The sequence below is a fragment of the Rhinoderma darwinii genome, chromosome 10, assembly GCF_050947455.1.
Source record: "Rhinoderma darwinii isolate aRhiDar2 chromosome 10, aRhiDar2.hap1, whole genome shotgun sequence".
Lineage (NCBI taxonomy): Eukaryota > Metazoa > Chordata > Amphibia > Anura > Rhinodermatidae > Rhinoderma > Rhinoderma darwinii.
In genome coordinates, this window is record NC_134696.1 from 1,254,322 (window position 1) to 1,279,525 (window position 25,204).

The 25,204-nt window shown below is 42.7% G+C and overlaps 1 protein-coding gene across 1 annotated transcript in view; it reads right to left on the reverse strand.

Annotated features, from left to right (window-relative positions):
• Positions 1-257: 257 nt before the first annotated feature.
• Positions 258-25,204, reverse strand: part of LOC142662309 (A disintegrin and metalloproteinase with thrombospondin motifs 15-like) — a 54,395-nt gene continuing 29,448 nt past the window's right edge. Inside the window, exon 3 of the mRNA XM_075840469.1 lies at positions 258-610. Coding sequence (XP_075696584.1) covers positions 258-610 — 353 coding nt within the window. The remainder of the gene's footprint in view (positions 611-25,204) is intronic.

Sequence of the window (25,204 nt, forward strand, 5' to 3'; positions counted from 1 at the left end):
AGAAGTAGATGGCACGTCCCAATAGTACTAGATGTCTGTCAGTTGAAGCATTTTTAGGGCACCCGTCTACTTCTCCCCTACACGTGTGTCTGCTATTAATAAATATTTAACAGCAGTGGATTATCACACCGTCCTGGGGCCCAACGTAGTAGGTTGGTGTAAGGGTTGCTGAGGGCCCATGGCAGTTCCACGGCCGCTGATGGGAACTTTTAGTGTAATATATATATATAAATACAAATGTGATTTTTTTTTTAAGCTTAATTCAGGGGGGAACTGAGAAGCTGGGAATCATGCAGAGCAGAAGACCCGGCAGCAGAGGACCACCGCAGGTCTCCGCTCCTTCCCTTGGTCAGACGGGTGGGCACATCAGGCGGGGTGACATCATGAGGGTCCACGGGCCCAGAACACTCTCCACCCACCCCTGGATTAATGTGATCCTCACCATGCCCGTTGTCCAGGAAATCTGTGATGATGGCGGCGCTGCACCCAGACCATGGATTGGCTCGGTCGATCTGTATCAGTGTGGGCGACATCATGTGGTTCTCCTTAAGCTTCCCGAACACCTCCTCGCAGGCCTTGACGTTGTCATGTGGCATGTTGAACACGTGGCCTATGGCAGAAGAGAACGCAGTCAGGGAAGAGACAGAATGAGAGTTTTACTGCTGCTTGATTTAGGACGCTGGAAATCTGACAAGATGGGATATTGAGCAATTGTGATTTACTCCCCTCATCCCGCTTAATTTATTTCTTAAACAAACATGTGTAAAGCATTTGAAGAGGGGGAGGGGTGCTAATCTCTGGGAGATAGGAGGAATTCTGTGCATTTTTAGTAGATGAAGAGACCACATCACAAACCAGGGACAAACAAAGCGTTTGTGGAAGATGAGAGAGTTTCACCCCTAAAATAAAAAATATCGTCGTCATAGTCCCTGAACTTCAAGAAAAATTCTGTTTCTTAGTTACGCTCTTTTAAGGTTTCCATAAGTGACAGCAGGAAGTGGCGGTCATTACAGCTCCTCTAGAGGTTGTCACCGGTCTACTGGACTGCTGAATGGCTCAAGCGGCAAGCAACGCGTCAATACAAGGGCAACAAAGTATCAACCAAATAACCGGATTTATCCTTCCAGGAGTCTTGTAAAATAGGTGACAACCTCTGGAGGAGATGTCACCCACGCCACTGGAAAAGTGACATCACGTAGATCTGCCATACCGTTGGGCAGCTCCCAAATAGATTGTTGGCGGATCCAGCGAAAATCAGCAGGGTCCACCAACCATTATCTAATTGTGTAGGGCCATGTTAAGATGGGTCTGAACAGTGAGGGGAACGAACAATACAAACACTTTTTGATTATTTAAGGTGGAAAGAAATCATATAAATCTAAACCTCAGCCGGCGTACACAACACAGACCAGGCGGCTGTACTGCCCAACTATGAACTCCACCTACTATTATCCTGCTTATTAATGACAGAGGTAGTCACAGCCACACCCCTTTCCTAGTCATCACTGGGCTACATCTGCCTGATCTGCCTCTCCCAGTCCGGATTTGTTTCTCTCTACATCCCACAAATAACTTGCCAACAATCATGACTGATGATGAGAGATTTACAGAAAACATGAAAGTGAAATTCTACCAATCATTTATTAATGAAAGGATAATCGCAGCATGAAGTGTTTTTATATTACGAATGAAATGATGATTTGATGCCGCAGGTGATGTGTCTTATGGCAATAATCGGTTGCACATTATTATTCAGTTTTTAAGTTTTTTCCAGAGCAGAAGATCAAATCAATCAATAAAAGACGATCCTGTCTGTGTCTAAGATTCGTATTAGCTAAGTTTTTGGGGTGTTTCACTGTCTCCTGATGTGATGGGGTGAGCAGGAGGAGGCTGTGCACTCACCATAGAGATATTTGCTCTTAGCTTAGTAGCTGGATAATATTTTGCCTTTTAAACTAGGAGTCATGCAGCAGGGACATGACTGGACCCCATGGCGGTACCACATAGCCCACTGTGCATGACCATACACAACATGGTATTTTCGGAGATGCTCTGTAAAAAGGGGGCAAGAAGCAGCATCACTGCACCAAGTCCCTGCATGTATCATGACACACTTGCAGGGACTTGTAGTCATCCTCCCAGCTGCCCTCTATGTCTACTATGGTTCTTCTGCAGTGTAATGAACATAATCAGATATTTAATGGGCAGTCCAGTGATTGTCTTTAGCTTTGGAGTTTGGATTTACACAGTACAATGATGTGTTTATAAAGGGTAAATTCCTGCGGATTAAGATCCAAGCACTAAAATGAGCCATAATGGCTGCAGACGAGGAAACATGGAGGTGTCTCTGTATTTGTGAGGTGTTACAGAGTTTATTCACTGTGTAAAAATACCAAACCTCCAGCTCTGACTCAGCGTAATTTGCTATTTTTCACGTGTGTAAGACAAGGCCGCGTCCCTAAAGGTCAAGGATCATGGCAGGAAGGCCCTGATCACACTACAGTCATTTAGAGCAATGTAACCCCAATAATGATCCCCCATTATTCTAGTCCCCCGTAGAGAATAATGCAACGAGAGCTGGAATAAAGAGTTTGTCTTTTTACTGGACACTGCACACATTTGTTGTTTTTTTGTTTTTTAGACTGATGCAAATAACATTCATGGTAGATTTATCAAACACAATACTAAAGGTCCTATTACACCCGCCGATAATCGGCCGGCGCAGCGAGCGCTGATCAACTAGACATCGTTGATTGGCACTTGTTTGCTCCTGTCTCACGGAGCTATGGATGGGACGAGCAGTTGTAACTCCGATCGCTCGTCCCCATACATTTCTATCATGTCGGCAGCGCGTCTCCCTGTTTACACTCCAAGATGCACTGCCGTCAACCAGAATATTAAAAGATACAATCAGCAGATGATCGGGCGTTTGCCGTTCATCGCTGATCTGTTTACACAGCGCAATTATCCGCAACGAGCGTTCTATGAACTAATTATCTGCCCTGATGATCGCCCAGTGTAAAACCCACTTAAGGGTCCTCTTACACCGACAAATTTTGTACATAAAAACGAGCGCCGATCAATGAGACAGCTTGGTGATCGGTGCTCATTTCACAAGGAGCTATTATCAGTAATGTATGGGGACAGGTTACTACGATCGCTGGTCTCCATACATTTCTATCTTGTCGGCAGCACGTCATTGTTTACCCCGGAGGATGCGCTGCCGACAATAGAATATTTAGTGCTACATAAACCATACAATCAGCCAATGAACGAGCGTTCTTATGATCAGTTGCGCGTATAAAAGTGCCCTAACTGAATGTATAACCAACCACCCCCTTCAAGTCTGTGTGTAGTAGAGGCCCCTGTGTGGACGCGGCAGTCCGTCTCCAGACCATCTCCAAAACCAGCCACATTTCCTCAATAGGATTCTAAGCGCTGGTAATCACGTGCACCCCCCGCCCTCATGACTTAAGAAGTGGATGTTTATCATCTGCGTTGCTGCTACTAAACACGGACTGTGGGGGGCATTAATAATAGTGATTTTCTATGGGGGCGTGAATACTTTATCCTTTAAGGCACCGTTCACTTATTTATTTACGCTTGGAGTGGTCCACACTACGTCCTGCCGACATCTCCACTTGGGTTGGAGTCAGGATTTATGATTTAGAGTCATCGTTTCCAGAGCCCATATGGTCCAGACTGCGATTCAACCGCCGTGTGCAAGTTTTGGACTAGAGCGCTGATGTATAAACATTTGGGGAGCCTCCTCTATAACTCAATTACTGGAAATAACATGAACCGCGCCCATCAGGAGGAAGTACTGACAATGATCCAAACCACCGTGCCAGTTGCTGCAGAACCTCTTATGAGAGGATCCGGAGAATGTGACGAGTGGCTGGCAGCAGACAACATCACAGATCTGACACTGTACGAACAGCTTGTAAGTAATGAAAAACAGGAAAAAAGCGAAATGTTATCACAGCGCTAAACCAGAAAGGAAGATGGAGTATAGAACGTTCCTGTGCGGGTCTCTCAGTTGGGTAGAGTATAGAACGTTCCTGTGCGGGTCTCTCTGTTGGGTAGAGTATAGAACGTTCCTGTGTGGGTCTCTCTGTTGGGTGGAGTATAGAACGTTCCTGTGCGGGTCTCTCAGTTGGGTGGAGTATAGAACGTTCCTGTGCGGGTCTCTCATTTGGGTGGAGTATAGAACGTTCCTGTGCGGGTCTCTCTGTTGGGTTTAGTATAGAACGTTCCTGTGTGGGTCTCTCAGTTGGGTGGAGTATAGAACGTTCCTGTGCGGGTCTCTCAGTTGGGTGGAGTATAGAACGTTCCTGTGCGGGTCTCTCTGTTGCGTGGAGTATAGAACGTTCCTGTGTGGGTCTCTCTGTTGGGTGGAGTATAGAACGTTCCTGTGCGGGTCTCTCAGTTGGGTGGAGTATAGAACGTTCCTGTGCGGGTCTCTCAGTTGGGTGGAGTATAGAACGTTCCTGTGTGGGTCTCTCAGTTGGGTGGAGTATAGAACGTTCCTGTGTGGGTCTCTCTGTTGGGTGGAGTATAGAACGTTCCTGTGCGGGTCTCTCTGTTGGGTGGAGTATAGAACGTTCCTGTGCGGGTCTCTCAGTTGGGTGGAGTATAGAACGTTCCTGTGCGGGTCCCTCAGTTGGGTAGAGTATAGAACGTTCCTGTGTGGGTCTCTCTCTTGGGTGGAGTATAGAACGTTCCTGTGCGGGTCTCTCAGTTGGGTGGAGTATAGAACGTTCCTGTGCGGGTCTCTCTCTTGGGTGGAGTATAGAACGTTCCTGTGCGGGTCTCTCAGTTGGGTGGAGTATAGAACGTTCCTGTGCGGGTCTCTCAGTTGGGTGGAGTATAGAACGTTCCTTTGTGGGTCTCTCTGTTGGGTGGAGTATAGAACGTTCCTGTGCGGGTCTCTCAGTTGGGTGGAGTATAGAACGTTCCTTTGTGGGTCTCTCTGTTGGGTGGAGTATAGAACGTTCCTGTGCGGGTCTCTCAGTTGGGTGGAGTATAGAACGTTCCTGTGCGGGTCTCTCAGTTGGGTGGAGTATAGAACGTTCCTGTGTGGGTCTCTCAGTTGGGTGGAGTAGATGTATACGGCCCCAAACCCCTTAGAAGTGCAGAGCCCAGCGGATATCTATATATCACTAGACAATGGAATAGAAGATCCAGACGAAGGCCACGGAATCGCCAAATATTTTATTCTGTAAAGTGCTTAAAGCGCCTCGGGGATGGGACAAATATCCCCCTTCCTCAGGAGCGGGCACAACGCTTGTCCTAAGACCTTTATATAGTAAGTACACAATAATATTCACACCAATAGGCGGATTGGCCGTTCCTCCCTTGGTCTATAGCATCTCAGTGTGCGCTCCAGATCGCGTACGTAGGAAATGACTTCACATAGAACTGCGTAGCAAGCGCCGGCGGTCGGGTGGCTCAACTACTGGTCTGCGTTCCAGCGGATAAAAAAGATGCAACATCAAAAACTAAACACATTTCGGCCTCTTGGATGAATGAATTTTATTAAAATGCTTTTATTACCCAGATATTTATACTTATGGGGAACAATTCCATATCTTACCCCTTCCTCCATTACCTCACAAATTCAAAAGATGTTTCTCAATTTTAATTGGAACAATAAGAGGGCTCGGGTGGCAAAACATTTGCTGTTTTGTAAGGTTAGGGGGGGGGGGATTGGGGGTACCTGACGTGGTAGCGTATAACGTAGCATCCATTATGGGTCAGATGGGCTCTCTTTGGAATTCGCCGTCCTCTAAACTATGGTCCCGGTTGGAGGATGAGATGATTCCGAGTATCTCGATGAAGTCCTTTTTGGCCGCCTCTTATTTAGAAGCTCAAATAAATAACCTGCCCTTACAATCCATGACGACACTTTAAACGTTTGGAAACACAAGTGGGTCCCTATTTCCCTTGACCATATTCAAAGTCAAATCCCTATTACTCCACGGCAATCAATGGGCATCCTCTCAAATCTTTACAAAACTGGTATTTTCCAATCCTTTAGAAATCTATCCCAGGATTTTGATCTTTTTGTGCCTCCTTTCTTCACTATCTTCAATAAGGCGTCTCCTACAATCTGTCGCTCCCATCAAAACAGACCACATGATCTTCCTATCACACATTTTTAGTTGCATGGAATGGCTCTCCAAAGCGCCCGGCTTGTGGTTATGCTCTTCTAATAAATAGAGATTGACTTGGTAAGAAATCTCACATGCTGAAGTGCGAGCCGGAGTTGGGAGACACATTTTCCGTAGATATCTGGATGAAAGCGTCCAATTGGATTTTTAGGCATTCCAAATGTATTAATCACTTAGAACTTGTATGTAAATACTTCTTAGGTGGTGATTTACTCCATCAAGATGTGCTCATTTTTTGCTGGACCGTCTAATGTATGTTGGAGAGGTTGTGGTCAAGTGGGTACGACCTTACGCATGTGGTGGGCCTGTCCAACAGTGTCTCTTCTTTGGAAGGGTCTTCCAGCTTATCTCAGAACTCCTGGGAATACCTGTGTCTGCTAATCAGGGTTTGGCTCCCCTAGACATAGTCCTGGAGGACGTTCCTCAGGCATTCAGATTGGTCGGACACCACATTCTCGTAGCCACGAGACTATCTATAGCTAAATCTTGGAAATCTCCCCTCCATACTGGAAGTAATCAAAAGAGTTAATGATAACGGCCACGGTGATCCGCTGCTCTGGCAGACCATTACCTCTTACCCCGGGCCCGGAAGGCACGGGGGCCCCGGATGTGCTCTCTCCATTTCTCCTGATTGTACATTTTAGTTTCCGGTACTTTCCCAGGATTGCTTTTCATCCACAATCTGTATATTTTACCGCACTTTATTGTTAGTAATATATTTATTTGTCTCTGATGGTCTCGAAATGTTTAGAGAATCCCAAATTATTGTTTTGTTTTTGCTTTTCTGTTTAATGGAAACATTTTCTGAAAACTTCAATAAAAAAATGTGATTTAAAAAAATAAATAAATACAACATCAAACCAAAGTAATAAAACATAAATGATTCTAACAACGACCACTGGTTTCACGTAGATCAGGAAAATGGCCCTCCAATGTTCTCATGGCATCTCATTTATATAGTCCACAAAAAGAAATCCATCATATCTGAGGGGAAATAGGACATAGAAAAGGTCCTCACTGGGAATAAATGAAAAATCCTAAATCTCTATAAATATACACCGATTCATAAACAACACTGAAAATAAAAACCACAACTAGTTAAAACTTATTTTTTATTTTTGCTCCATTCATTCAACAGAAAAATCCAGTTCGTTTCTCACTCGGCTGGACACTGGGGTCTCCTTTAAAGAGGCTGTCACCAGATTATAAGTGTCCTGTGGCCTACATAATGTGATCAGCGCTGTAATGTAGATAACAGTGGTCCTAGTAATAAAGAGGCTCTGTCACCACATTATAAGTGTCCTGTCTCCTACATAATGTGATCAGCGCTGTAATGTAGATAACAGTGGTCCTAGTAATAAAGAGGCTGTCACCACATTATAAGTGTCCTGTGGCCTACATCATGTGATCGGCGCTGTAATGTAGGGAACAGCAGTGGTTTTTATTTGGAAAAACGATCTTTTTTTAGGAAGTTATGAGCAATTTTAGATTTATTCTAATTAGTTTCTTAATAGACAACTGGGTGTATTTTTAACCAAGCATGTAGGGGGCGCCACTGGGCTCTGCCTCTACTCTGTGCTCTGTTCCACACACGGAGTAAATAAGAGCAGAGGAGCAGAGGAGGAAGCTCCGCCCACAGCCCGTCCTGCACGAAGCCTGTGATCCTGTGATCCTGTCAGCATGGAGAGATGGTGTGTGTCTGTGTGTGTGTGTGTGTGTGTGTGTGTGTAGGGGGTATACAGCATGTGTATATATTAGTGTGTGGGTGTAGTGGGTATACAATATCTGTTTGTATGTGTATATGTTAGTGTGTGTGTGTGTGTGTATACACAGTGTGTGTCTCTGTGCGTAAGGTGTGTGTGTCTCTATATTTGTATGTGTGTATGTTACAGTGTGTGTGTAGTGGGTATACAGTATGTGTCTCTATGTTTGTATGTGTATATGTTACAGTGTGTGTGTGTGTGTGTGTCTGCATGTGTTTATGTCTCTTTGTAAAAGTGTGTGTTAGAGTAGAACAGATAAAATGCAGATATCTGTGCTGCCCCCTATATAACCTGCTGCCCCCTATATAACCTGCTGCCCCTTATATAACCTGCTGTCTCCTATATACCCTGCTGGCACTATATACCCTGCTGCCCCTATATAGCCTTCTGCCCCTATATACCCTGCTGCCCCTGATATACTCTGCTGCCCCTTATATACCCTGCTGCCCCTGATATACTCTGCTGCCCCTTATATACCCTGCTGCCCCTTATATACTCTGCTGCCCCTTATATACTCTGAGCCCTTGTATAGATATATACACATGTGTGTGTGTGTGTGTGTGTGTGTGTGTGTGTGTGTGTGTGTGTGTGTGTGTGTGTGTGTGTGTGTGTGTGTGTGTGTGTGTGTTTATGTGTCTGTGGGTATAGTTATCATCTACTACATTATCTGTACTCAGAGTTATCACTGTTATCTGTGGTGTTACATAGGACTGCAGGTAACATCTACTACATTATCTGTACTCAGAGAGTTATCACTGTGTTATCTGTGGTGTTACATAGGACTGCAGGTAACATCTACTACATTATCTGTATTCAGAGAGTTATCACTGTTATCTGTGGTGTTACATAGGACTGCAGGTAACATCTACTACATTATCTGTACTCAGAGAGTTATCACTGTGTTATCTGTGGTGTTACATAGGACTGCAGGTAACATCTACTACATTATCTGTACTCAGAGAGTTATCACTGTGTTATCTGTAGTGTTACATAGGACTGCAGGTAACATCTACTACATTATCTGTAATCAGAGAGTTATCACTGTGTTATCTGTGGTGTTACATAGGACTGCAGGTAACACTACTACATTATCTGTACTCAGAGAGTTATCACTGTGTTATCTGTAGTGTTACATAGGACTGCAGGTAACATCTACTACATTATCTGTACTCAGAGAGTTATCACTGTGTTATCTGTGGTGTTACATAGGACTGCAGGTAATATCTACTACATTATCTGTACTCAGAGAGTTATCACTGTTATCTGTGGTGTTACATAGGACTGCAGGTAACATCTACATTATCTGTACTCAGAGAGTTATCACTGTGTGTTATCTGTGGTGTTACATAGGACTGCAGGTAACATCTACTACATTATCTGTTCTCAGAGTTATCACTGTGTTATCTATGGTGTTACATAGGACTGCAGGTAACACCTACTACATTATCTGTACTCAGAGAGTTATCACTGTGTTATCTGTGGTGTTACATAGGACTGCAGGTAACATCTACTACATTATCTGTACTCAGAGAGTTATCACTGTGTTATCTGTGGTGTTACATAGGACTGCAGGTAACATCTACTACATTATCTGTACTCAGAGAGTTATCACTGTGTTATCTGTGGTGTTACATAGGACTGCAGGAAACAGCTACTACATTATCTGTACTCCGAGAATTAGCACAGTGTTATCTGTGGTGTTACATAGGACTGCAGGTAACATCTACTACATTATCTGTACTCAGAGAGTTATCACTGTGTTATCTGTGGTGTTACATAGGACTGCAGGTAACATCTACTACATTATCTGTACTCAGAGAGTTATCACGGTGTTATCTGTGGTGTTACATAGGACTGCAGGTAACATTTACTGCATTATCTGTATTCAGAGAGTAATCGCTGTATTATATGTGGTGTTACATAGGACTGCAGGTAACATCTACATTATCTGTACTCAGAGAGTTATCACTGTGTTATCTGTGGTGTTACATAGGACTGCAGGTAACATCTACTACATTATCTGTACTCAGAGAGTTATCACTGTGTTATCTGTGGTGTTACATAGGACTGCAGGTAACATCTACTACATTATCTGTACTCAGAGAGTTATCACTGTGTTATTACATAGGACTGCAGGTAACATCTACATTATCTGTACTCAGAGAGTTATCACTGTGTTATCTGTGGTGTTACATAGGACTGCAGGTAACATTTACTGCATTATCTGTATTCAGAGAGTAATCGCTGTATTATATGTGGTGTTACATAGGACTGCCGGTAACATCTACATTATCTGTACTCAGAGAGTTATCACTGTGTTATTACATAGGACTGCAGGTAACATCTACATTATCTGTAATCAGAGAGTTATCACTGTGTTATATGTTGTGTTACATAGGACTGCAGGTAACATTTACTGAATTATCTGTATTCAGAGAGTAATCACTGTATTATATGTGGTGTTACATAGGACTGCAGGTAACATCTACATTATCTGTACTCAGAGAGTTATCACTGTGTGTTATCTGTGGTGTTACATAGGACTGCAGGAAACAGCTACTACATTATCTGTACTCAGAGAGTTATCACTGTGTTATCTGTGGTGTTACATAGGACTGCAGGTAACATCTACTACATTATCTGTACTCCGAGAATTAGCACAGTGTTATCTGTGGTGTTACATAGGACTGCAGGTAACATCTACTACATTATCTGTACTCAGAGAGTTATCACTGTGTTATCTGTGGTGTTACATAGGACTGCAGGTAACATCTACTACATTATCTGTACTCAGAGAGTTATCACTGTGTTATCTGTGGTGTTACATAGGACTGCAGGTAACATCTACTACATTATCTGTACTCAGAGAGTTATCGTTGTGTTATCTGTGGTGTTACATAGGACTGCAAGTAACATCTATTACATTATCTGTAATCAGAGAGTTATCACTGTGTTATCTGTGGTGTTACATAGGACTGCAGGTAACATCTACTACATTATCTGTACTCAGAGAGTTATCACTGTGATATCTGTGGTGTTACATAGGACTGCAGGTGACATCTACTACATTATCTGTAATCAGAGAGTTATCACTGTGTTATCAGCGGTGTTACATAGGACTGCAGGTAACATCTACTACATTATCTGTACTCAGAGAGTTATCACTGTGTTATCTGTGGTTTACATAGGACTGCAGGTAACATCTACTACATTATCTGTACTCAGAGAGTTATCACTGTGTTATCTGTGGTGTTAAATAGGACTGCAGGTAACATCTACTACATTATCTGTACTCAGAGAGTTATCACTGTGTTATCTGTGGTGTTACATAGGACTGCAGGTAACATCTACTACATTATCTGTACTCAGAGAGTTATCACTGTGTTATCTGTGGTGTTACATAGGACTGCAGGTAACATCTACTACATTATCTGTACTCCGAGAATTAGCACAGTGTTATCTGTGGTGTTACATAGGACTGCAGGTAACATCTACTACATTATCTGTACTCAGAGAGTTATCACTGTGTTATCTGTGGTGTTACATAGGACTGCAGGTAACATCTACTACATTATCTGTACTCAGAGAGTTATCACTGTGTTATCTGTGGTGTTACATAGGACTGCAGGTGACATCTACTACATTATCTGTACTCCGAGAATTAGCACAGTGTTATCTGTGGTGTTACATAGGACTGCAGGTAACATCTACTACATTATCTGTACTCAGAGAGTTATCACTGTGTTATCTGTGGTGTTACATAGGACTGCAGGTAACATCTACTACATTATCTGTACTCAGAGAGTTATCACGGTGTTATCTGTGGTGTTACATAGGACTGCAGGTAACATTTACTACATTATCTGTATTCAGAGAGTAATCGCTGTATTATATGTGGTGTTACATAGGACTGCAGGTAACATCTACATTATCTGTACTCAGAGAGTTATCACTGTGTTATCTGTGGTGTTACATAGGACTGCAGGTAACATCTACTACATTATCTGTACTCAGAGAGTTATCACTGTGTTATCTGTGGTGTTACATAGGACTGCAGGTGACATCTACTACATTATCTGTACTCAGAGAGTTATCACTGTGTTATTACATAGGACTGCAGGTAACATCTACATTATCTGTACTCAGAGAGTTATCACTGTGTTATCTGTGGAGTTACATAGGACTGCAGGTGACATCTACTACATTATCTGTAATCAGAGAGTTATCACTGTGTTATCAGCGGTGTTACATAGGACTGCAGGTAACATCTACTACATTATCTGTACTCAGAGAGTTATCACTGTGTTATCTGTGGTTTACATAGGACTGCAGGTAACATCTACTACATTATCTGTACTCAGAGAGTTATCACTGTGTTATCTGTGGTGTTAAATAGGACTGCAGGTAACATCTACTACATTATCTGTACTCAGAGAGTTATCACTGTGTTATCTGTGGTGTTACATAGGACTGCAGGTAACATCTACTACATTATCTGTACTCAGAGAGTTATCACTGTGTTATCTGTGGTGTTACATAGGACTGCAGGTAACATCTACTACATTATCTGTACTCCGAGAATTAGCACAGTGTTATCTGTGGTGTTACATAGGACTGCAGGTAACATCTACTACATTATCTGTACTCAGAGAGTTATCACTGTGTTATCTGTGGTGTTACATAGGACTGCAGGTAACATCTACTACATTATCTGTACTCAGAGAGTTATCACTGTGTTATCTGTGGTGTTACATAGGACTGCAGGTGACATCTACTACATTATCTGTACTCAGAGCGTTATCACTGTGTTATCTGTAGTGTTACATAGGACTGCAGGTAACATCTACTACATTATCTGTACTCAGAGAGTTATCACTGTGTTATCTGTGGTGTTACATAGGACTGCAGGTAACATCTACTACATTATCTGTACTCAGAGAGTTATCGTTGTGTTATCTGTGGTGTTACATAGGACTGCAAGTAACATCTATTACATTATCTGTAATCAGAGAGTTATCACTGTGTTATCTGTGGTGTTACATAGGACTGCAGGTAACATCTACTACATTATCTGTACTCAGAGAGTTATCACTGTGTTATCTGTGGTGTTACATAGGACTGCAAGTAACATCTATTACATTATCTGTAATCAGAGAGTTATCACTGTGTTATCTGTGGTGTTACATAGGACTGCAGGTAACATCTACTACATTATCTGTACTCAGAGAGTTATCACTGTGTTATCTGTGGTGTTACATAGGACTGCAGGTGACATCTACTACATTATCTGTAATCAGAGAGTTATCACTGTGTTATCAGCGGTGTTACATAGGACTGCAGGTAACATCTACTACATTATCTGTACTCAGAGAGTTATCACTGTGTTATCTGTGGTGTTACATAGGACTGCAGGTAACATCTACTACATTATCTGTACTCAGAGAGTTATCACGGTGTTATCTGTGGTGTTACATAGGACTGCAGGTAACATTTACTGCATTATCTGTATTCAGAGAGTAATCGCTGTATTATATGTGGTGTTACATAGGACTGCCGGTAACATCTACATTATCTGTACTCAGAGAGTTATCACTGTGTTATTACATAGGACTGCAGGTAACATCTACATTATCTGTAATCAGAGCGTTATCACTGTTTTATATGTTGTGTTACATAGGACTGCAGGTAACATTTACTGCATTATCTGTATTCAGAGAGTAATCACTGTATTATATGTGGTGTTACATAGGACTGCAGGTAACATCTACATTATTTGTACTCAGAGAGTTATCACTGTGTGTTATCTGTGGTGTTACATAGGACTGCAGGAAACAGCTACTACATTATCTGTACTCAGAGAGTTATCACTGTGTTATCTGTGGTGTTACATAGGACTGCAGGTAACATATACTACATTATCTGTACTCCGAGAATTAGCACAGTGTTATCTGTGGTGTTACATAGGACTGCAGGTAACATCTACTACATTATCTGTAATCAGAGAGTTATCACTGTGTTATCTGTGGTGTTACATAGGACTGCAGGTAACATCTACTACATTATCTGTACTCAGAGCGTTATCACTGTGTTATCTGTAGTGTTACATAGGACTGCAGGTAACATCTACTACATTATCTGTACTCAGAGAGTTATCACTGTGTTATCTGTGGTGTTACATAGGACTGCAGGTAACATCTACTACATTATCTGTACTCAGAGAGTTATCGTTGTGTTATCTGTGGTGTTACATAGGACTGCAAGTAACATCTATTACATTATCTGTAATCAGAGAGTTATCACTGTGTTATCTGTGGTGTTACATAGGACTGCAGGTAACATCTACTACATTATCTGTACTCAGAGAGTTATCACTGTGTTATCTGTGGTGTTACATAGGACTGCAGGTAACATCTACTACATTATCTGTAATCAGAGAGTTATCACTGTGTTATCAGCGGTGTTACATAGGACTGCAGGTAACATCTACTACATTATCTGTAATCAGAGAGTTATCACTGTGTTATCTGTGGTGTTACATAGGACTGCAGGTAACATCTACATTATCTGTACTCAGAGAGTAATCACTGTGTTATATGTTATGTTACATAGGACTGCAGGTAACATCTACTACATTATCTGTACTCAGAGAGTTATCGTTGTGTTATCTGTGGTGTTACATAGGACTGCAAGTAACATCTATTACATTATCTGTAATCAGAGAGTTATCACTGTGTTATCTGTGGTGTTACATAGGACTGCAGGTAACATCTACTACATTATCTGTACTCAGAGAGTTATCACTGTGTTATCTGTGGTGTTACATAGGACTGCAGGTAACATCTACTACATTATCTGTAATCAGAGAGTTATCACTGTGTTATCTGTGGTGTTACATAGGACTGCAGGTAACATCTACATTATCTGTACTCAGAGAGTAATCACTGTGTTATATGTTATGTTACATAGGACTGCAGGTGACATCTACTACATTATCTGTAATCAGAGAGTTATCACTGTGTTATCTGTGGTGTTACATAGGACTGCAGGTAACATCTACTACATTATCTGTAATCAGAGAGTTATCACTGTGTTATCTGTGGTGTTACATAGGACTTCAGGTAATACTACTGCATTATCTGTATTCAGAGAGTAATCACTGTGTTATATGTTATGTTACATAGGACTGCAGGTGACATCTACTACATTATCTGTAATCAGAGAGTTATCACTGTGTTATCTGTGGTGTTACATAGGACTGCAGGTGACATCTACTACATTATCTGTTCTCAGAGCTATCACTGTGTTATCTGTGGTGTTACATAGGACTGCAGGTAACATCTACTACATTATCTGTACTCAGAGAGTTATCACTGTGTTATCTGTGGTGTTACATAGGACTGCAGGTAACATCTACTACATTATCTGTAATCAGAGAGTTATCACTGTGTTATCAGCAGTGTTACATAGGACTGCAGGTAACATCTACTACATTATCTGTAATCAGAGAGTTATCACTGTGTTTGTTATCTGTGGTGTTACATAGGACTGCAGGTAATACTACTGCATTATCTGTATTCAGAGAGTAATCACTGTGTTATATGTTATGTTACATAGGACTGCAGGTGACATCTACTACATTATCTGTATTCATAGAGTAATCTGTAAAGGATCTGCCAGGCACAGCTTCTGTATCCACGCCCATAGGTAATCAGTCTGCACCTGCTTCTATGTCTGTGAGACTGACTCCTTCTTCCACCACTCAGGATGGCAGGCTTAGGAGTGGGAGAGCCTATCACAGCCTGGCCAGACGGAGCTAGTTCCCGCCCTCTGTCTATTTATACCTGCCTTTCCTGTTCCTCCTTGCTTGTGATTCTTCTCGTTTGGTTTCCTGGCCCTGCTGCAGCTTCTTGTACTATTTGTCCCTGCTTCATATTGACCCCGGCTTACTGACCACTCTCCTGCTCTGCGTTTGGTACCTCGTACTCTCCTGGTTTGACTCGGCTCGTTCACTACTCTTGTTGCTCACGGTGTTGCCGTGGGCAACTGGCCCATTTCCCTTAGCTTCTGTGTACCCTTGTTTGTTTGTCTGTCGTGCACTTATTGAGCGTAGGGACCGTCGCCCAGTTGTACCCCGTCGCCTAGGGCGGGTCGTTGCAAGTAGGCAGGGACTGAGAGGCGGGAAGATTGGGGCTCACTTGTCCGTTTCCCCACCCCTTTCATTACATAATCATTGTGTTATCTGTGGTGTTACATAGGACTGCAGGTAACACTACTACATTATCTGTACTCAGAGAGTTATCAGCGTGTTATCTGTGGTGTTACATAGGACTGCAGGAAACATCTACTACATTATCACTGTGTTATCTCTGGTGTTACATAGGACTGCAGGTAACATCTACTACATTATCTATACTCAGAGAGTTATCTCTGTGTTATCTGTGGTGTTACATAGGACTGCAGGTGACATCTACTACATTATCTGTACTCAGAGAGTTATCACTGTGTTATCTGTGGTGTTACATAGGACTGCAGGTAACATCTACTACATTATCTGTACTCAGAGAGTTATCACTGTGTTATCTGTGGTGTTACATAGGACTGCAGGTAACATCTACTACATTATCTGTACTCAGAGAGTTATCCCTGTGTTATCTGTGGTGTTACATAGGACTGCAAATAAGATCTACTACATTATCTGTACTCAGAGAGTTATCACTGTTATCTGTGGTGTTACATAGGACTGCAGGTAACATCTACTACATTGTCTGTATTCAGAGAGTTATCACTGTGTTATCTGTGGTGTTACATAGGACTGCAGGTAACATCTACTACATTATCTGTACTCAGAGAGTTATCACTGTGTTATCTGTGGTGTTACATAGGACTGCAAGTAACATCTATTACATTATCTGTAATCAGAGAGTTATTACTGTGTTATCTGTGGTGTTACATAGGACTGCAGGTAACATCTACTACATTATCTGTACTCAGAGAGTTATCACTGTGTTATCTGTGGTGTTACATGGGACTGCAGGTAACATCTACTACATTATCTGTACTCAGAGAGTTATCGTTGTGTTATCTGTGGTGTTACATAGGACTGCAGGTAACATTACTACATTATCTGTACTCAGAGAGTTATCACTGTGTTATCTGTAGTGTTACATAGGACTGCAGGTAACATCTACTACATTATCTGTACTCAGAGAGTTATCACTGTGTTATCTGTGGTGTTACATAGGACTGCAGGTAACATCTACTACATTATCTGTACTCAGAGAGTTATCACTGTGTTATCTGTGGTGTTACATAGGACTGCAGGTAACATTACTACATTATCTCTACTCAGAGAGTTATCACTGTGTTATCTGTGGTGTTACATGGGACTGCAGGTAACATCTACTACATTATCTGTACTCAGAGAGTTATCGTTGTGTTATCTGTGGTGTTACATAGGACTGCAGCTAACATTACTACATTATCTGTACTCAGAGAGTTATCACTGTGTTATCTGTAGTGTTACATAGGACTGCAGGTAACATCTACTACATTATCTGTACTCAGAGAGTTATCACTGTGTTATCTGTGGTGTTACATAGGACTGCAGGTAACATCTACTACATTATCTGTACTCAGAGAGTTATCACTGTGTTATCTGTGGTGTTACATAGGACTGCAGGAAACATCTACTACATTATCACTGTGTTATCTGTGGTGTTACATAGGACTGCAGGTGACATCTACTACATTATCTGTAATCAGAGAGTTATCACTGTGTTATCTGTGGTGTTACATAGGACTGCAAGTAACATCTATTACATTATCTGTAATCAGAGAGTTATTACTGTGTTATCTGTGGTGTTACATAGGACTGCAAGTAACATCTATTACATAATCTGTAATCAGAGAGTTATCACTGTGTTATCTGTGGTGTTACATAGGACTGCAGGTAACATCTACTACATTATCTGTACTCAGAGAGTTATCACTGTGTTATCTGTGGTGTTACATGGGACTGCAGGTAACATCTACTACATTATCTGTACTCAGAGAGTTATCATTGTGTTATCTGTGGTGTTACATAGGACTGCAGGTAATACTACTACATTATCTGTACTCAGAGAGTTATCCCTGTGTTATCTGTGGTGTTACATAGGACTGCAAATAAGATCTACTACATTATCTGTACTCAGAGAGTTATCACTGTTATCTGTGGTGTTACATAGGACTGCAGGTAACATCTACTACATTGTCTGTATTCAGAGAGTTATCACTGTGTTATCTGTGGTGTTACATAGGACTGCAGGTAACATCTACTACATTATCTGTACTCGGAGAGATATCACTGTTTTATCTGTGGTGTTACATAGGACTGCAGGTAATACTACTACATTATCTGTACTCAGAGAGTTATCACTGTGTTACCTGTGGTGTTACATAGGACTGCAGGTGACATATACTACATTATCTGTACTCAGAGAGGTATCCCTGTGTTATCTGTGGTGTTACATAGGACTGCAGGTAACATCTACTACATTATCTGTACTCAGAGAGTTATCACTGTGTTATCTGTGGTGTTACATAGGACTGCAGGTAACATCTACATTATCTGTATTCAGAGAGTTATCCCTGTGTTATCTGTGGTTTTACATAGGACTGCAGGTAAGATCTACTACATTATCTGTACTCAGGGAGTTATCACTGTGTTATCTGTGGTGTTACATAGGACTGCAAGTAACATCTACTACATTATCTGTAATCAGAGAGTTATCACTGTGTTATCTGTGGTGTTACATAGGACTGCAAGTAACATCTATTACATTATCTGTAATCAGAGAGTTATTACTGTGTTATCTGTGGTGTTACATAGGACTGCAGGTAACATCTACTACATTATCTGTACTCAGAGAGTTATCACTGTGTTATCTGTGGTGTTACATAGGACTGCAAGTAACATATATTACATTATCTGTAATCAGAGAGTTATCACTGTGTTATCTGTGGTGTTACATAGGACTGCAAGTAACATCTACTACATTATCTGTACTCAGAGAGTTATCACTGTGTTATCTGTGGTGTTACATAGGACTGCATGTAACATCTACTACATTATCTGTAATCAGAGAGTTATCACTGTGTTATCTGTGGTGTTACATAGGACTGCAGGTAACATCTACTACATTATCTGTACTCAGAGAGTTATCACTGTTTTATCTGTGGTGTTACATAGGACTGCAGGTAACACCACTACATTATCTGTAGTCAGAGAGTTATCACTGTGTTATCTGTGGTGTTACATAGGACTGCAGGTAACATCTACTACATTATCTGTACTCAGGGAGTTATCACTGTGTTATCTGTGGTGTTACATAGGACTGCAGGCAACATCTACTACATTGTCTGTATTCAGAGAGTTATCACTGTGTTATCTGTGGTGTTACATAGGACTGCAGGTAACATCTACTACATTATCTGTACTCGGAGAGTTATCACTGTGTTATCTGTGGTGTTACATAGGACTGCAGGTAATACTACTACATTATCTATACTCAGAGAGTTATCACTGTGTTACCTGTGGTGTTACATAGGACTGCAGGTGACATATACTACATTATCTGTACTCAGAGAGTTATCACTGTGTTATCTGTGGTGTTACATAGGACTGCAGGTAACATCTACATTATCTGTACTCAGAGAGTTATCACTGTGTTATCTGTGGTGTTACATAGGACTGCAGGTAACAGCTACTACATTATCTGTACTCAGAGAGTTATCACTGTGTTATCTGTGGTGTTACATAGGACTGCATGTAACATCTACTACATTATCTGTACTCAGAGAGTTATCACTGTTTTATCTGTGGTGTTACATAGGACTGCAGGTAACACCACTACATTATCTGTAGTCAGAGAGTTATCACTGTGTTATCTGTGGTGTTACATAGGACTGCAGGTAACATCTACTACATTATCTGTACTCAGAGTTATCACTGTGTTATCTGTGGTGTAACATAGGACTGCAGGTGACATCTACTACATTATCTGTACTCAGGGAGTTATCACTGTGTTATCTGTGGTGTTACATAGGACTGCAGGCAACATCTACTACATTGTCTGTATTCAGAGAGTTATCACTGTGTTATCTGTGGTGTTACATAGGACTGCAGGTAACATCTACTACATTATCTGTACTCGGAGAGTTATCACTGTGTTATCTGTGGTGTTACATAGGACTGCAGGTAATACTACTACATTATCTGTACTCAGAGAGTTATCACTGTGTTATCTGTGGTGTTACATAGGACTGCAGGTAACATCTACTACATTATCTGTAATCAGAGAGTTATCACTGTGTTATCTGTGGTGTTACATAGGACTGCAGGTAACATCTACTACATTATCTGTACTCAGAGAGTTATCACTGTGTTATCTGTGGTGTTACATAGGACTGCAGGTGACATCTACTACATTATCTGTACTCAGAGCGTTATCACTGTGTTATCTGTAGTGTTACATAGGACTGCAGGTAACATCTACTACATTATCTGTACTCAGAGAGTTATCACTGTGTTATCTGTGGTGTTACATAGGACTGCAGGTAACATCTACTACATTATCTGTACTCAGAGAGTTATCGTTGTGTTATCTGTGGTGTTACATAGGACTGCAAGTAACATCTATTACATTATCTGTAATCAGAGAGTTATCACTGTGTTATCTGTGGTGTTACATAGGACTGCAGGTAACATCTACTACATTATCTGTACTCGGAGAGTTATCACTGTGTTATCTGTGGTGTTACATAGGACTGCAGGTAATACTACTACATTATCTATACTCAGAGAGTTATCACTGTGTTACCTGTGGTGTTACATAGGACTGCAGGTGACATATACTACATTATCTGTACTCAGAGAGTTATCACTGTGTTATCTGTGGTGTTACATAGGACTGCAGGTAACATCTACATTATCTGTACTCAGAGAGTTATCACTGTGTTATCTGTGGTGTTACATAGGACTGCAGGTAACATCTACTACATTATCTGTACTCAGAGTTATCACTGTGTTATCTGTGGTGTTACATAGGACTGCAGGTAACATCTACTACATTATCTGTGCTGTGTACATATGTGCCTGTGTGCGTATATATGGGTCTGTTTGTGAATGTGTCTTTGTGCCTTTTATGTATTTGTATATGTCTCTGTCTGTGTATTTGTCCGCCGTTGTGTGTATATGTGTCTGTACGTCTATATATTTGCCTGTATGTCTAAATATCTGTCTTTATGTATGTACAGTATATATGTTCCAGCGTGTCTATATATGTGGTTCATTTTTGGTTTGTGTAGGGGGCGGCAATAGAGAGTCCCGCACAGGGCGTCATCCAAGCTAAGGCCGGCCCTGCTCATGTGAATGGAGTTTGTCAAATCCTCATTGACGTGCGGCAGAAACAAAACCTGCATGGACTTCAGGACGTGCGGCTGACTTATAATATCACTGTACAGGATAAGGGTGTGTATGGGAAGTACAGAGCGCGCGGACGGGCTGAGCGCGCTCCTTACACAGCAGGTGACGACCGTGTTACGCAGCCAACACCTCACTGCCACGGGCGGAATCACAGATCACTTTGATTCCACCCGTTTAACACCTTAAATGCCGCGGTAAATCACGACCGCGGCATTTAAAGTGCTAGAATCGGGGGGCGCCCACTGAAACAAGCCATTGCGCCAAAAAATTCCGTAATCGCTGTTTTTTGCCCATTTCACCCCACAAATATTATTTTTTTCAGCTTCCCAGTACATTATGCGGTACAATAAATGGTGCCATGAAAAACTACAACTTGTCCCGCAAAAAACAAGCCTCGCATGGCGATATGGACGGAAAAATAAAAAAATGATAACTTTTGGAAGGTGGAGAGGAAAAAACAAAAGTGAAAATCCGAAAAATGGATGAGGAGGGAAGGGGTTAAATCAGCTGAATGCCTATCAGGCCGTGTTCACACGCTTAGCAAAAACGGACCTGCATTCAAGGGAGAACAGCTCCTGATTTACAGACGTTTTTTAAGCCACTTGCGTTTTTCGCTGCGTTTTTTACGGCCGTCTTTGGAGCGGTTTCTTTAGAGTCAATGAAAAGCGGCTCCAAAAACGTCTGAAGGAGTGACACGCAGTTCTTATTTGTGGGCGGTTTTTTTACGAAGCTGTTTTTCCCACTGAAATGAAGGGGCCGGTGTTTGGAGGCTTCTGATGTTTGGCTGTTTTTCGGTGTGAACAGGGCCTGATGTTGCAGAATTGTACCGTGTTTCATCGTTTACAATGTAAAGGGTTAATCTGTAAATCCCCAGCAAATTCTGTAACGCCACATTGAGGGATCCGGTGCACAAAATCCGCATCAAAACCGGAGGGAAAATCTGCAGCTAATAGTGCGTTTTTTAATACGTTTTTAGCTGCGTTTTTACATTTTGATGCGGAAATAGCTGCAGGTTTTATTTTGTTTTTTTTTAAACTAGTCAGAAACAATTCGCAAGCGGAAACGCAAGATACAGTGACGTGTCGCACATTCTCACATACGCACCGCAGGTCAATTTTTGTGCAGAAAATGCGACATGCAGAGGAGATTTCTTGATCTGATTGACTTTGCCGGTTCTGTATTACACCGCGGATTTGCCGCATGAAAATACCCGCGACAAATTTGCACGTTATAAGTATCGTGTGCATTTGGCCTAACAGTTTTTTTTAACTCCCCCTAAGGCCGCCCTGTTCACACATGTTGGATTTGATACGGATTCCGATGACGTCAATGATTCTGCATCCCATGCACATGAGGCTTCCGTAACCCAGTTCACTCGCTATGAAAAATTTTCCACGTGTATTTTCGTCCGCACCATGAAAAGAAATCCACCGCTAATAAGCAGCGGGCGACTAATATTACATGGGAAAGCCGAGGAGAGGAAACTGTGAATGACACTGGGACTCGGGCCTCGTTCACACAGTTTATTGCAAGCAGAAAAATCTGCCTCGAAATTCCTTCAGGCTTTCTCTGCCTCCCATTGATGTCAATGGGAGGTCAGAGACAGGAATGCCTGAAGAAAGGGCATGGCACTTCTCTTTCTCCCGAGCGTTTTTCTCTGTTGGCGGGAAAAAAACGCCTTCGCCTCCCGTTGAAATCAATAGTAGGCGATTTCGGCTGTTTTTTGCTGCAGTTTCCATCGCGATTTCTGATGCAAAAATTGTGGCAAAAAAACTCTGTGTAAACAAGGCCTTATTTTTGTGCGGATCTGCTACACGCCAGTGGCCTCTGCGGCAGGAATCAAAGGGAAAACCTCAGATGTTTGCTGCGGAAAAACTCATTGAACTTTAATGGCAAAGTAAGAGCGGAGGATTAGTTCTCCTCATCCTCCCAAGCGCTGCCCCTCCCTCAAGGCTCCTTACACCCCCACGAGCACTGCCCCTCCCTCAAGGCTCCTTACACCCCCACGAGCGCTGCCCCTCCCTCAAGGCTCCTTACACCCCCACGAGCGCTCCCCCTCCCTCAAGGCTCCTTACACCCCCACGAGCGCTGCCCCTCCCTCAAGGCTCCTTACACCCCCACGAGCGCTGCCCCTCCCTCAAGGCTCCTTACACCCCCACGAGCGCTGCCCCTCCCTCAAGGCTCCTTACACCCCCACGAGCGCTGCCCCTCCCTCAAGGCTCCTTACACCCCCACGAGCGCTGCCCCTCCCTCAAGGCTCCTTACACCCCCACGAGCGCTGCCCCTCCCTCAAGGCTCCTTACACCCCCACGAGCGCTCCCCCTCCCTTAAGGCTCCTCCCACCCTCAAAAAGACAGATTGTGTCTAGAAGGAACATGCTCCGTAATATTACAGTTGAGTATCCGGTGATGTATTCGTTACCCCCTCCCCCGTGTAGGTAGAATTATTTCACCAACAAACCGACCAATGAGAAGTGGAGCCAAGGAGTGGAGGTCATTAGATACATTAGTGTAATCAAAGAGAAAGGCTGTGAAATTGTTCTGCTTAATAATAGAGACGGGAGACCTTGATCACGGGGAGCAGAGACTCGAAAAAGCCGTGCGCGTTTAATTGGCGTGAGGACAGAGGCGATAATACACAGCTCTGTCCGATGCCCACTAATAGGTGAGCGAGCGGCCGCACAGATAATACACAGCTCTGTCCGGTGCCCACTAATAGGTGAGCGAGCGGCCGCACAGATAATACACAGCTCTGTCCGGTGACCACTAATAGGTGAGCGAGCGGCCGCACAGATAATACACAGCTCTGTCCGGTGCCCACTAATAGGTGAGCGAGCGGCCGCACAGATAATACACAGCTCTGTCCGATGCCCACTAATAGGTGAGCGAGCGGCCGCACAGATAATACACAGCTCCGTCCGGTGCCCACTAATAGGTGACGAAGCGTCCGCACAGATAATACACAGCTCTGTCCGGTGCCCACTAATAGGTGACGAAGCGGCCGCACAGATAATACACAGCTCCGTCCGGTGCCCACTAATAGGTGACGAAGCGTCCGCACAGATAATGTACTCGCACAGCGATCTCGGCCTTTCACTATAACAATGTCCGCTTATGTGTAGACAAGGCCTTACTTTGTTTCCAATCTCTAAGGGTATGTTCACACGGCCTATTTACGGACGTAAATCTGGCGGTTTTGCCCCGAATTACGCCCAAAAATAGCGCCTCAATAGCGCTGACAAACATCTGCCCATTGAAAGCAATGGGCAGACGTTTGTCTGTTCACACGAGGCGTATATTTACGCGCCACTGTCAAATGACGGCGCGTAAATAGACGCCCGCGTAGAAGAAGTGACCTGTCACTTCTTTGGCCGTAATTGGAGCCGCTATTCATTGACTCCAATGAATAGCAGCGCTAATTACGGCCGTATTTGACGCGGCGTTCAAGCGCCTGCACATGCCGGTACGGCTGAAATTACGGGGATGTTTTCAGGCTGAAACATCCCCGTAATTTCAGCCGTTACAGACGCCCTCGTGTGAACATACCCTTACTGTTCTGATTGGTCTCTATTCCTGTCAATCAGGAACCTTTTACTATTTCTGGTTCGTGAGTCCGGCGGCCCCCCCTGGAAGAAGCCGAAGTGCCGGCGAAACGCGCGTCGGGTGTTTTTAAATTAACATCAATGTTACATTATTACAATTATTATATTATTATTAGATCATCCATGTTTTATGTGATTCTAAATAAATGTGTGTTTGAATTTGATATAAAATGTTGTTTTCTTTTTCGGATCCATTTTCTTT